Source organism: Punica granatum, chromosome 1 (genome assembly GCF_007655135.1).
Source record: "Punica granatum isolate Tunisia-2019 chromosome 1, ASM765513v2, whole genome shotgun sequence".
Lineage (NCBI taxonomy): Eukaryota > Viridiplantae > Streptophyta > Magnoliopsida > Myrtales > Lythraceae > Punica > Punica granatum.
The window spans coordinates 36,198,777-36,213,615 of NC_045127.1; the positions used below are offsets into that span (position 1 = coordinate 36,198,777).

General features: G+C 41.5%; 1 protein-coding gene across 1 annotated transcript; it reads left to right on the forward strand.

Moving 5' to 3' along the window:
* The first annotated feature begins 9,374 nt into the window (after positions 1-9,374).
* LOC116192427 (pollen receptor-like kinase 4) lies at positions 9,375-12,074 on the forward strand. Its single transcript, XM_031520977.1, has 3 exons — positions 9,375-10,280; positions 10,485-11,060; positions 11,260-12,074. The coding sequence occupies exons 1-3, from the start codon at positions 9,635-9,637 to the stop codon at positions 11,931-11,933; spliced, it is 1,896 nt and encodes a 631-aa protein (XP_031376837.1). The 5' UTR covers positions 9,375-9,634; the 3' UTR covers positions 11,934-12,074.
* The last annotated feature ends 2,765 nt before the right edge of the window (positions 12,075-14,839 follow it).

Consider the following 14,839-nt stretch of genomic DNA (forward strand, 5'->3'; position numbering starts at 1 on the left):
TACAATGTATATCGCTCTTTGTAAAACACAGTAAAAGGCCCGCCTAAAAAGAAAACTACGGGCCGACTCAAAGACTGAACTTTGGGTCGGTTGACGGCATGAAGGCTTATTTTGGTCCAGCATGACGGTCCCTGTTTATGCATGGTTTGAGTACTACAGGGATAACATCTAGCTAGAGATGGGGGCTCCCGACTCATGGGCGTCAATTCCTTGAAATCGAGTGAGGATCTTTTGGGGCCGGTTCGGTGGCAACGCCTACTCGATTCGTTCCCTTAGTCAGAACCTCTGACTAACCTAGCTTCCTAGATTGCAGCTCGTGGGATTTCAAGCGTGGTACCTAAATCCACCAGAATGATGCAATGCAAGTGCGGAAAAGTAAATGTGCGTAAAATAGATAAGCGGGAAAGTTGCAGAAAGCGGTAAATGAACTGTTGGGAATTGGTGTATGCCCTAGAGGCAATCTGTCATCAATTCTGTAATATGACATATATTTCATTATAATACGAGGCATTTGTGTTATTGTGTAAGTTGCGCTGAATATTAATTTTACACAATAACGTCCTTGGAATAGTAGGTTCAACAGGCATCAAGTGTAACTTGATTGTGAGATCCTATAATGACCGAACACTATTCCTAAATGTCCCTAGTCAAAGTATTATCGTTAATTAAGACAACGATAATGCGGTTAGACTAGTGTGGGTGTAGATTGATGACTAAGTCTCACAAGTCATGGATGTAGAGACATCGAGTCACACCGCAGGTATACATTAGGAGTAATGTGTACTGGATTGACCCGTCATGAGACTGCTACATGGGTCGTTACGTGACTATCATTAGCATATCTCATAGTGACTATGGTGCAGTGATCCTTTGACTTCAGGTCATCATAGTTTCCTACATGTAATGTCGTATACTTTAATACTGTCAAACGCCGCCGTAACAGGCTGATTATAAAGACAGTTATTGGGTATACCACAGAGCATGGAGAGGAATGTGAGTGACCAAGATAGGATTTGTCCCTCCTACGTAATGGGAGTGATATCTCACGGCCGCTTGGTGGGCAGAGTCTATAAGTGTATGCATACCCAAATGAGTCGATATAGGGATATCGATCTCATTTGTTCTGATAGACTTACCCGGTAAACCAAGAAAAAGAGATTGAGCCATACAAGGATGACAACGACCATGCCTTGGGCTCAATAGAGATATAGATGACAAAAGGATTATACTGCACGGTAACATAGGTTACAAGGTTCGTCGAGAAATTGACTTTCCGATTACTTGAGTAGCAGTGATGCATTGCTAGATGCCGCTCACTGTTTGTAATATTGAAATAGAGATTTCGATATTACTGTCAACGTAATTAGGAACCTACAGGGTCACACACTACGACCAAATCGACGAGATACTTTCGAAACACTATAATCGTCTAATAGAGATTAGATGATTTAAGGTATAATCGATTAATCGGATATTTAATGAGATTAATTTACCGATTAACTAGACCCGATTTACTAGATTAATTGGCTCGATTTATACACGAAATAGAGACGCACGGCGGCACGAAATAAAGCCATTTGGCTTTTGCATGGACGGCCATATAATGGCATGCATGCATGGCCACATGGAAGGCCATTTGATGGCCACGGTGCATGATCATGCAAATGGTCAACTCCATTGCATGTATATATATACTTACATGATGGAGAATGGCCGTGATTTGTTTTTGGTCAAAAATGCATATGATGCATTTGTAAGTCTCTTATGTAAGTGTGTATGCATATATGTGTATGAACGTTCAATCGAATTGTTCGATTCGAAGAAGTCAATTAATCTAATAAAGATCGGAGTCGCACCGGTGTTTCCTTCGAGCGTTGGCCGCTAGCACCGCCGATCTCGAAGTCCCGTCGAGGAAGTCGGTCTGGATACCAGTAGAGGCGTCACACGTGGGACGCTTGGTCGACGGTTTAAAGATTCCAGGTACACTTTATCTATTCCCATTCTACTAGTAGGTCTTGGGATCTAGTTTCACGGGTAGGAAATTTTGAATTTCTATTCCTTTTACGCTTCCGTAGGCCCCGTGAAACTAGCATGAACATGCAAGCAAGCAAACGGGATCGAGCCCGAACCCACTAAGTATGTCCCCAGTTGAGTCGCCAAGCTATACGGACTCAAATGTGGACTCTTGTCGGGGCCCGCCTGCGCACTTTTGGATTGCGCGGCTTGGGAGTTGCCACCTTTCCGTGGGATGCGTGACGGACACGCGTGAGAAGGAGTCGCCACTTATCATTTTACAACCCGAAAGTCGAGAGCGGATAGGGTATGGAACACCTAGTTGTTGTTAAGGCATTGATCTGTGAAGAACCAGAAAGTCCAAGTTCGAGGGTTCATGTTACGTGCGGGCCTATATCCCGCACACCCTTTCGGTACTCTAGTTTGCTAGGCTTGCATGTTTTATTATTTACCACATGAATTAAGTTGGGCTCGGCTCACACGTGTTGACACCGAAAATTCGATGAACTAAACGATGTCGATAGAGAAGCCGAGAGAGAAGTAAACCCGTGTGTCTGGGAATCGGTTCACAATCTTGCGTTACAATTCAACAAACCATGGACGTTGAATTCCTACGTGAACCAGGACCGTGAGATCTTGGATTTACTTTCCTTTGGGTGAGCAATAGACCGATTCGATTAATTCGACTCTCAGACCAATCGCTCACCGACTGGAATTTTTACAAAATGAATGTAAAAAATAAAATCCTTACAATACCCTCGAAAACAATAAATACAAATTACAAAGGGTCAAATTTCAGTCGACTCGCGTTCGGTTATTATTCCGCTCTAACTTACCGCGAGTTTAGGCAAAAATCGAAGAACTGAAACTCGATGCACACTCTCACTATATAGGGCGTTGGACCTTGTGAGTGATGATTAGGGCGTTGGACCCCGTGATTGGTGATTAGGGCGTTGAACCCTAATATTATTCGGCCTAGGGATTAGGTTTGACCCACATGACAAACAAGTGCTGAAAGATATCACGCAACATGTCAATAACAGACAAAGTATTTGTTATTGTCAAGTGTACGTGTTTTAACAAGTTGTTAGTCCGGAGTATTTTGGCATGCGAATTCTACCCTAGACAAACAAACGCGTGCTAATGTTTTAACATTCGGCTTTGGTTTGAGAACTTGGCATATCGGATGTCCGTAGTCAAGTCTCATGTGTGTGGATTACTTTTACAGTGATTCGGTGTTGTGACACTGAAGTTACACTGAATTCATCCAAACTCGTGTTTTGACTCTATATTTGGAACCTATAGTTCCACCTAACCATTTTCTAGTGTTTGGTTAGGTTGTGTGAAATAATTAGTCAGGTAATTGTATTTTGATACAAAATACCCGACTAGCACCCTAACTATGCTAGGATGGCGCCAAATCATAAAGTGATGTTCTTGCCCTTGATTTGAAGATTTGTTTTCAGAAAAGGGAAGCAACACAATATGGATGTGAAAGTATGAGGGTTTTGCAAAGGGCACTAACACCATTTTGTAATTTGTCGACGCGAGTTACAAATTGATGTCCAGTTCGTGCAAAGTTGCTTAAAGTGAATGAAATAACCTTGTAAGCGTTCCGATTAACCCATTCGTGAAATTAATGATTAAGGTTATTGCCAAATGCATTAATTATGAAAACGATTCGCGCATCAGTGACCAAGACGGGTCAAGAAAGATCGAGGATGATTCGGCCAACGATGGCTGAAACACCCTTGGGTCCTAATAGGCCCGATCGGGTCTCCGAATTGCGAATCCATGCATAGTGCTTAAAGGAGACGTTTTCAATGTGATATTTGCGATGTTATTGAAATTGCAAATAGCACGAAATCCGAGAATGGATTCAAAACGGGGAAAGGAAGCCTCGTACAACCCGTACGAGTCTATGAAGCTCTCGGCCACTTCTCCTTGGAGAAAGCTGAGAGGTCCCATGGCCCAAATAGGGTTCCGCGAGGTTTTCCCGTCTTGTTTCGAATCATTTCTTGCATGCTCAAGTAACAAACACGATAAATGATAAGATAAAACGAAAATCGGTATTGCCATGATTTGAATAACGCATTCGAACATGCAAACATGCACAAACAAGTTATTTAGGGAATCGATAAAACAATACCAACTTCATGCATGCGGGAAAACACGAGGAAACTCGGGAATCGAACTTAGATCGGGCCAAGAAGGTCGTTCTTAACCCGAAGAAAGCAAACCAAGTCTCGATTACCTCTTCTTGAGGTAAACCCGAGAGCTCTTTTGCTTGTTTCGAGTCAGGATGGTCTTCCAAGTGACGATCCAAACATTTCTCGACATTTTTGTACGATGTATGATAATAGGCATGCATAATATAACATGAAAACATATAAAAATTAAATCTTGTATATGAAATATATCATATACTCCATGTCACTCCATAGCCATGCAAAAATATAAAAATTCCTAACTCCTCTAAGATGAGAATGTTCTACCTAGCCTCGGGATGCAAGGAAAGAGTCGGGGAAGGGTTTGAGAGTGGGGTGACTCTGTGGAATCCTCGAAAGGACGTTCGGGTGGGAGGGCATGCACGTTCACACGAGTTGGGCACGCGGCTAGGTGTGCACGGGTGTGCGGACTCGTAGGCAGGCGTGCGGGCAGAGGCGTGGGACGCAGGCGAACGCGCGTGACCGCGCGAGGCGCAGTTGAGCGCGCAGGGCAAGCGCGCGAGCAGACGGGGCGCGACAGTGCGCGCAGGCGCTTGATGACGGGTGTCATTATTCACCTGAGAGCACAATCTTCACCCGAAATCACCTAATAGACCTGAAACAATAACTTAAAGACTTCAATTGGAAAAACCAAGTTCACCAATGAACTCCATGGGTCCAAAATGAGTGGGATTTGGAGTTTGAGAAATTTCGAACTTAAGTCGGGATGATGAACATCGGCTTTGGACTTAAGAACTAAAGGCTCTCTTTGGATTTTTCAGTTTTTCCTCTTGGCTTTGAAGTGTTGAAGTTTGCTGGTTCTGGCTATGGAGTTGAGAGCTTTTCTTGGAGTGAGAAAGCTAGTGAGAAGTGTGCAAGAGGAGAAGTGATTAGCTTAATGACAAATATGCAATATATAGATGAAGCTAATGACAAAATTAACAAAAGCAAGTGCCCTTAACCCATTGGATTAAGCTTGGGCGGTTTGATTAAGAAAATATCAAGCCTCATCTTCTTCCATGGCATTAATGAAGAAGAGATAATAGCATTGATGAAGAGTTAAATGTTGTCTTCAACTTCTTCTTGATATTTTGGGCTAAGAGTGAGCAAGAGAGGAAGAGGATGAGGCCGAAAATGTTGGGGCAAAGGGCGGCTCATCATGGGCAGCCCGTGGGTCCCACAGTCTAAGAGGAAAAATCGGGAGAAAGCTCGAGTCTCGATTGATTGCGTATTTGATGTTCGTGATTCGAATTGAACGTCGAATTATCGATGTACGCGAGAAAACGTATTTAATGAGCCAAAGATTGACATTTTTCGTGGAAAAATGCCTCGGATCCGTACGAGGTTCGAAAGCTAGTTTTGCTCATTTTAAGCATTCAGAGCGAAGTTAACCGCTTCTGACAGCATATCTTGTATCTGCATCCCACGTTGGTCATTTTGACATAAATTGTCAAATAACATGGACAACTGACCCTTAAGCCGATAATGCAAATGTGAAGCCGGAGATGTCCTAGGAGGCTGAAACTGGATTTCTCAAATTGCTTACTGAGTTGCTTGGGTGATCTGGAGATCATTGTGATCTCTGTTTGTCGAGATTGGACCTCTAAGGACTTGAAAAGTGTATCTGAGACCTTTAAAGCAAAGCTCGGGAGGTCTAAATGAGTTGTGTGATTCATTCTGACGATTCCACATTAAGCCTTGGGAAGGCTAGCACTGTGTAAGGTAAGCATCCGGCGTCAAGTTTCTCCAAAGAGGACCTCCGGATATGAATTTCCACTGAAAATGGCCTTTTACACTCCTCGGAGGTTACTCGGGAAATTAAAAAGGGTTTTGATGTCTATTTTGCCCAATTGCATCTATTCGCTGGAGTTTTTAGGGCAATACAGGGTCAACTTTGTTTGCCGTTACTCCATCAGACCAGTCTCCGGTTATGCTTTTCCGAAAATGGGTATACCCATTTTGTTACTCGGAAGTCATTTGCAGTGTCTGTATGGCTTCCAAAAGACAATCTGAAGCGTTGCTCGTGCTTTGTATGCTTGTATGGCTTGGTCGCATCTGATATTTGGAATTAACTTTCCTCTGAGAAACCGGTATTTTTGGACTTCCACTGAAAAGTTGTCTGTATACATAAAGTTGTTCTGTATAGAGCAGATGATTTGCAAAATGCGTTTGAAGACACTTTTCATCCGTTTGACACTGATGTGGATTTTTGGAGTTCAATATTGGCTATCTTCCGATAATTGAGCGAAGTATCGGAAAATAGGATTGTTCATGTGATATACTAAAAATGTCGGTTTTGGACGTTGTTGAGCTTTCTAGGCACCCTATTGCCTTATGGTGACCCATGAAGTCCTCCGGTCGTATGGACATGTCATCTGCTTGATTCTGGTGACTTGAGGATGACTAGTGATTTCTTGCTCTGTCGAGCCGTTTTCTGTATTCTTGCTTGAGTCATGGCTTGGATCATTGCTGATATGTATTGTTTGACTTGGTGAGCCAAAATGGGGTGCTGACAGATAGACAGAAAAGAGTGGGTCCCATTGAATGGAACGAGAGATCGAGCTATTCGGGTCTCGATTGATCATGTATTTGAATTATGTGACTTGAATGGATGTCACATTGTTGATGTTGGAGAGGAGAGGATTCCAACAAACCCAATATCGACATGTTCTGCTTAAACCGGCGATTTGATGGTCTGTAGGCTCAAGAGTCAGTTTTGCTCATTTCAGGCGATCAGAGCAAAGTTAACCGTTTCTGACGGCGCATCACGTGTCTGCATCCTGCATTGGGCGTATTGATATGCTCTGTCATTTATACAGAACAATCGATTCAGCTGCCTGTACTGCAAATGTGGAATCGAAGACGTCCTAGGAGTCTGCAATTGGATTTCTCTGACTGTTTCCTGAGTTGCGTGAGGTAGCTGGAGATCCTTACAATCTCCGTTTGTCGAAAACAGAGTTTGAAGGCTTGCCAAGGGGCACTTGAGACCTTTCTAGAACTGTTCTAGAGGGCTAGATGATTTGTACAGTCCGATCTGGGATTTCCTCCTTGACCATTGGGATTGTTAGAACTATATTAGCCAGTCCTCTGGTGTCAAGATTTCGCCAAACGGATCTTTGGTTATGGATTTCCATTGAAAAAGACATTTTCTCTTACTCGGGCATCACTCGAGAAATCTGAATGACCCATGCCGTCTGATCTGCCATGACCACTTTGACTAGTGGGGTTTCTAGGATGGTGTTGGCCTATTTTCGGTTATAAGCGTTTCGCCAAACAAGTCTCCAATTAATGATTTCTATTAAAGGGTCCTTTTTTGTTACATGGGGAGTGCTCTGTCTCGAGCAGATGATTTGCGAAATGTGCTCGGAGATGTTCTTCATTAGTTCCGCATCGTGAGGAATTTTTAGAGCCTAATATTGCATACCTTCTGATGCCCCATTGAACTGGCGATGAATAGTATTGTCGACGTCAATTTCTGTTAATTAGAAATTAGGAACTGTTTGGGTTATCTGTTTGCTCTGTTGGATCTTTGGATGACCTTAGAGGCTTCTCTGTTATCATGCCTCAGGGTCATATAACTGCCCCACTGACCCGGCTGTGAATAGTGACCTGATGGTTTGCCGAGCATCTTCTGTTAAAGCCCTAAGTCTTACAGTGGTGAGCACTGTCGATATCTTATGCCAGAGTTGGTGGACCAAAACGGGGTGCTGACATGAACCAATCAATTAAATCGTGAATCGAGATGAATGTTGCAGAAGTAAACTGAATGATCTATGGGCGAAAGCTAGTGGCCGTCGCCACTGCTAGCCTTGCCGGCGATCCTTGAAAATGATTAAACCTATGAATCATTCTACTAAATCATAAATCGGTTCTATCAAACCGAATGTTGCAAAAGTAAATCAACACGTATAAATCGATTTTTTCATCTAAACCGGTCCACTATAATACCGCCACATCATCTACACGTCATTTGCATGTCCATATCATCAACATTTCTTTTAACCCCAAAGCAGCCGTCCAAATTTATTTTACTATATACATGGGCGAAACTGTTACCATAGAAAATAAACAGATTGAAAAAAATAGCTTTCCATGATAAAATTTGCCTTTCTTTTATTAGATATTACCTTTCTAGAGGAAGGCACTTCCACAAAGAGTCAAAGTCACAGAGGCTGTAAGGGGCAAAAATGAAATTTACCCTCAACCTTCTTGTTTTAAATTGGACTCAGTCTCTTACAATCGGCTGAGGCATCAAGAAAACAATTTCTCAGACAACAAAATCAGCCAACTCTCGTTCAACCAGAAACGAAATGATACTGAATGAATATGTCAAATAATATAATTAAAATTTCCCCTTGGAACATACAACTGATTTCTTATTTGTGGACTGACTATATCTTTACATTTGTCATGCAAAACATTAATGAATCAATTGATAACATGCAAAATGTAGCAAAATCTTCTCGCCTAAGCTTTATTACATCCAAACATAAGGTTGTAAAATGTTCATAAAATTCCTAGCTTGTGAAGGTGCAACAAGTGTAAAATGAAGGCACTGGTTGCATCTTGAATTCATAACTGGTCATTTGAATGCACATGGTTCCCAAATAGTATTTCCTCATGTTTGACACACGGTAATAGAATCAAATGAAAAGGAATGGTTTTCTGCATACTTGTGAATGCATAAAATTCACGCTAGAAGAGTTTTATCCCTTAGTGGACCGATCTGGCTCGATTGAATTAGCCGGGATCCAATTGAGCTTCTGAATACCACGGTTTACACCGAAAAATAAAAAGAAATGGATTTAATAAAACAGAATATTATGATATTGTAAGAAAAATAGTGATTTTTGACTTGAACGTTAAAATTTGGAATATAATTAAAAAATATAACATTTTCACAAAAATATTATTCTATATATACGTGTAAATCAAAGAAATATAAACGAAATAAAAGAAAGATAAGCTATAGTTATGTTATAATTAAATAATTAAAACGGATTGATCGTTCCAAATTGAGGAAACAAAATTTTCTTGATATTAGAATACTATTTGTTCCACTCACAAAAATGACACCAGATAAAAAAAAAAAATAAAAGATAGAGTGGAATGTTGAGATATTCATTTCATTAACATATTGAATGTGCCAAAATGTGATATAGGAATTTGGAACAAAAATCGAGAACATTAAATAAAACAAATGGCATAAAGTCCAAGCATAGTGTAGAAGGCCGGCCATGGAACAGCTCACTGCTCACCCAATGCAGGACCTCGTCAATCCCTCCTCCTCAAGGAGCCTTTTGTCTCTTTTAGCTGCCCTTTTACGTATTATTCCTCAGCATTCCCTCTTCTCCACACGCTGCATTGCCCTTAACACCCTCTTTCTATCGTAGAAGAGATCGGAGCCGGTGAATATGGCGTGCAGTAGACTGAACGATTGGGCATTTCTCATGGCTTGCCTGACCATATGCTTTCCCGTGGTGTGGTCGAATCTGGATGAATCCCAAGTGCTCATCAAGTTCAAGAACTCTCTCTCCGATGCTGAGTCGGCTTTAAGTGGTTGGACCGAGTCGACTGACCCATGCAGTTGGGTGGGAGTTCGTTGCATGAAAGGGAATGTATCAGTGCTTCAACTTGAGAGCATGGGCCTCACAGGCACAATAGACATGGATTCACTCTCGGACTTATGTTCCTTGCGAAGTTTGAGCGTTGTGAATAATAGCTTTGATGGTCTGTTGCCTGATATCAAGAAGCTTGTGAATTTGAAAAATCTGTACCTGGCGCGGAACCAGTTCTCCGGTAAGATTTCAGACGATGCATTCGAAGGCATGCTGACATTGAAGGTAGTATACTTGGGGCAGAACCAGTTTACAGATGAGATCCCAAAGTCCCTTGTAAAATTGCCGAGATTGGTGAACTTGAGCCTCGAGGATAACCAATTCAAAGGCAGGATTCCGGAATTTCATCAGATGGAGCTGCAAATGGTGAATGTAGCCAACAACCAATTCGTGGGTCCAATTCCTAAGAGCCTCAGCAAGATGAGCCCAAGTTTCTTCGCTGGTACGGAGCATGAATATTCATGATTTCTGTCTGATCATCTATATATATATATATATATATATACATTTTTTTTTAATGGAAGTCTGATCATCTACATTGTCTTGCATGGCTTATGTCTGTGGATTCATGTAAAGCCTGTTTTCTCAGTTTACTGACAAAGTTAAACACGAATTGCCATTAAGCCAATGAAATTTGGTGGAGCAGGGAACAAAGGTTTATGTGGGAAGCCTCTCAACGCCTGCAAATCAAACAAGAAGCTAGTCATAATGATAGCTATCGCGGTCATCTTGGTAGTGGCATTAGGTGCTCTAATCGGTGTCTATTATTTGAAAAGATCAAAGGCGAACCAAGCACCTTCAAAGAGCACGTTCAGAAGTTCTTGCAATGATCGCACTCTAGCAGGTGTGGTAGAGGGTGAGGGGGAAGAAAGAGTGGTTGCTGCAAAAAGAGATAACCACGGGAAGCTGTGCTTCGTAAGGACGGACAGGGCGGGCAGGTTTGAGCTGCAGAAGCTGCTGAGGGCCTCTGCTGAACTCCTCAGAAGTGGTAGTTTCGGGTCATCGTACAAGGCAGTGCTCCAGGGTGGCCCGGCCATGGTGGTGAGGAGGTTTAGACACATGAACAATGTTGGCAAGGAGGAGTTTTACCAGCACATGAGAAGGCTTGGTGCTCTGTCTCACCCTAACTTGCTTCCTCTTGTGGCATTCTACTACCGGAAGGATGAGAAGCTCTTGCTCTCCGATTTCATCCCAAATGGCAGCTTAGCTAGCCATCTACATGGTACGTTACAAATCCGTACAGATCGTCCTCGTTATACCAGCATGACTGGACCGGCTCTAGGAAAGAGTAGCCTAGTCCTAAACGTCGAGAAGATGCTCATCATTGCACAAGAAGAGAAAGAAATCGAGAAATTCTATATTATGAAATTAACCAATCTGGTTTAGTGCGATTAATTAATACGTTTATTATGGTGTTCCAGCGAATCGTAGCCCGACGCAACCAGGACTCGACTGGCCCACTAGGGTGAAGATCATCAAAGGAGTTTGTAAGGGATTGTCTTACCTCTATAAAGAGCTCTCCAACCTCACCCTTCCCCACGGCCACCTCAAGTCATCAAACGTTCTGCTCGACCACCAGTTTAACCCCATACTGTCGGACTATGCACTCGTGCCGGTGGTTAACAAGGACCACGCTCATCAGTGCTTAGTGGCCTACAAGTCACCTGAGTTCGAGCAGAGGGACCGCACCACGAGGAAGACAGATGTGTGGAGCTTGGGGATACTGATACTCGAGCTCCTAACAGGGAAATTCCCAGCCAACTACCTGAGGCAGGAGAAGGTCAGGGGCAATGCTGACCTGGCCACATGGGTGAGCTCCGTGGTCAGGGAGGAGTGGACAGGCGAGGTATTCGACAAGGACATGCGCGGGACGAGGAACAGGGAGGGAGAGATGCTGAAACTCCTCAAGATCGCAATGTGCTGCTGCGAGTGGAACCCTGAAAGGAGGTGGGACCTGAGGGAGGCTGCCGAGAAAATCGCCGCGCTGAAGGAGAGGGACCCGGACGAAGACTTCTCATCGTATGCCAGCGATGACTTTCACTCTTCCAGGGCCATGACTGATGATGACTTCTCTTTCTCGGTTAACCATGGCTGATGCGTTCGACGTTTGCACAAATGAGATATATCATGAGCTAGAGTGTATAAATGATCATGACTGAAAATGTCGAGATGATCTCTTTTACTGAATTTTTGTTAATTACGAATTTTAATAATGTAGTAACCTGTTCATAGCAATACTAATGCTTATGGGGGTTCTCCATAGTAATTACTGTTAAAATATCGGGATTTTTAACCCATACATCCAATGATTTCACATTTCTTTCAAATCTATTATATACTTTTAAAATGATCTAAAATATCCCATAATTTATATTTTTTTCCAAACCTATCCAAGCATTATATTTTCTATTAATAAAACGTAAATAAGCTCTAAATCTATCTCACGGTTTTAATTTTTTCTCAAATATATCTTATGGTTTTAATTTTTTTCTCAAATTTATCACATGTTTATAATTTTTTTCTCAAATTTATCACGAGTAAAAGGGCCACAGTGACAATACTGTTAAATGTTAACGAAGATATAACAGCGGGATAGATTTAGAAAAAAAAAAGTAAATCATGGGATATTTTATATCATTTTAAAAGTATATGATGGATTCGAAAAAAATGTGAAATCATGGGATATATAAAGTAATTTACCGTGAAATATTCAACTTTTTACACCTATTTCCGCATTTTGCGGAATATTGGTGAGGAGCACGACAGGCAAAAACGAGATATCTGGGGCTCTAATTGAAGCCCGATCCTAGGAGAAGAGCCCGATCTGATCCAGTCTAGGCCCAATTAACTTGAGGCCCGGTTGCAGTGTAGGGAGCCTAGCGGCCCAACAAAGCGGAATGGCCCATTACATGGCTCTAGACAGGAAACTGAGGTAGATTCCGGTCTAGCCGACCTGAGTCCAAGAATATCTGACCCGACAACTTCCGCAACACCCAGATTTGGTCAGCCAAAGACGAGGTTAATAGCTTGCACACGAGAAAGGCAGCATTTGATTTTAATTGAGGTTAATTTTGACGCAGCGTGAATCACTGTTTCTCGCATTTAAATTTGAATTTAGATCTAAAGGGAATAGATCATATCTAAACGCAAAAAAATGACACCAAAAAAGGACCTTGCTAAAAGAGAAAAACTCTCAAAGAAACATTATTGTTCTTGACTATCCCTCCTCGTAGCCATAAGCCTACAGAGACTCATATGGAAATCGTAATACGACTAAGCAAACTAGAATCCTAGAGATAATAATAAAATCAAATTAAAAATCAATTGTAAATATCCTAAATATTCTTGAAATAATTCCCAAATTTCGAATGTTCTTGATTTGCATATTAAAGACGTCTCATCTTTTTTTCTTTTTCCCCCCTTTATATCATGAGAATTTGTCCTCGACTTTTACCAAGATAGCTAGGACTTCTTCAATTTTATATTTCGGAGAAATCCTCCACATCATTCTCCCCATTTGAGAAAAGTCGACCTCGAGCTTTTGATATGCTTTGAATGTTGTAGACAACATGATGTTGAATTGCTGGATCTTCAATTGCCATAACTGGAATTTCCATAAATGCAAAGTTTGCTATATCTTTAGAATATTTTCTTCTATAAAGAATTCCTTCACGATCAAAACAAGCAACTACTTTTTTTTTTCTGGGTAACATAGAGAGGCTTATGGCGTAGTACAATGGAATAAAAATTCTAACATAATTAATAAAGGGGCACTAGTAATTCCACTAAGTATCGAACCCAAAACTTTTAGATTACTAGTCGAGGGCATGTGCCACCACCATACACCTTCTTTGATCAAAACAAACTCCTTTAATTCTGGAGCTATCTTTATCTCGGTTGACATTAACTCATCCATGTTGTGCGAACGTTGGATCCGCATATAGAATGGAACTTGGGTCATTCTCTGACTGGATTAATCGAGTGAAGGGAGCCGCCACTACCTATTTGGTATTGTTGAGACCCCGGGCTGGTGAGTTGCCCAAAGACAAAGGATTGCATCTTACTATACCATCTATGTCTTCATTTATCGGTCTTGAACCAAAGAGTAGGTTCGGGTATTATATTACACATGATCTCCAAATCGCGTGCCCTTTCGGGACTATACTTGTCTAAGGTTTGTCACGTTTTAATTATTTGTTGAGTGATTATTGGTCTTGCACAACTTCCGCGTAATTCGAGAAAATCAAATACGACTTCTAAGATGATGTAAAGGAGGCCCAAACAATTCTCTAGCCTCTCTGGACATTCATGACCAGAGTGTAAAAAGTCTTCAAATCGATCCTAAGGAAACCTCCAAAGACATTAAACACGGGAGAGAGAGGTGCTAAGACGTCAAGACATAAGAATGATCCATCTCATAACACGAAGGTGACTCAAATAAGCTTTTTTAAGGCATCCTATCCAAGCTGATCAACACGCCTAGAACCTTCAAGTCCATCATAAAGAGACCAAAATGACATGAAGCGCAAGAAAGGGAACTCCTAAGATAACTAGACTTGGGAGTGATCTATCTTAGAGCATAAGAGTGACCAAAATAATCTTGTAAGGGCATTAATCAATGATGACCAGCACGTATGAACACATTAGATCGATATCTATGAACCCGAAATAACAAGGAACATGAGCTATCAACAATTCAGCCACATTTTGAGCATAGCATCAAAGTATTAATCATTAATCCGATCGACCCCAATTGAGCAAATAAATACAATATAACTTAACCCATACCATAAACGCAACATCAAATCATCAAAATCATGCCGAATTATCCCAAAATCATCAAGGAATCATCATGTATCTCAGCCATTCTCAATCAAAGTTTCAAGTCATGAAAATCAATCTAAATTCTCCTATATCTTGCTAATAAGCATTCCGTAGCTCAATCCAATGCTCAAGTACAATTTCATTCATTAGAATCGAGTAAAACGAGCATGAATCCAT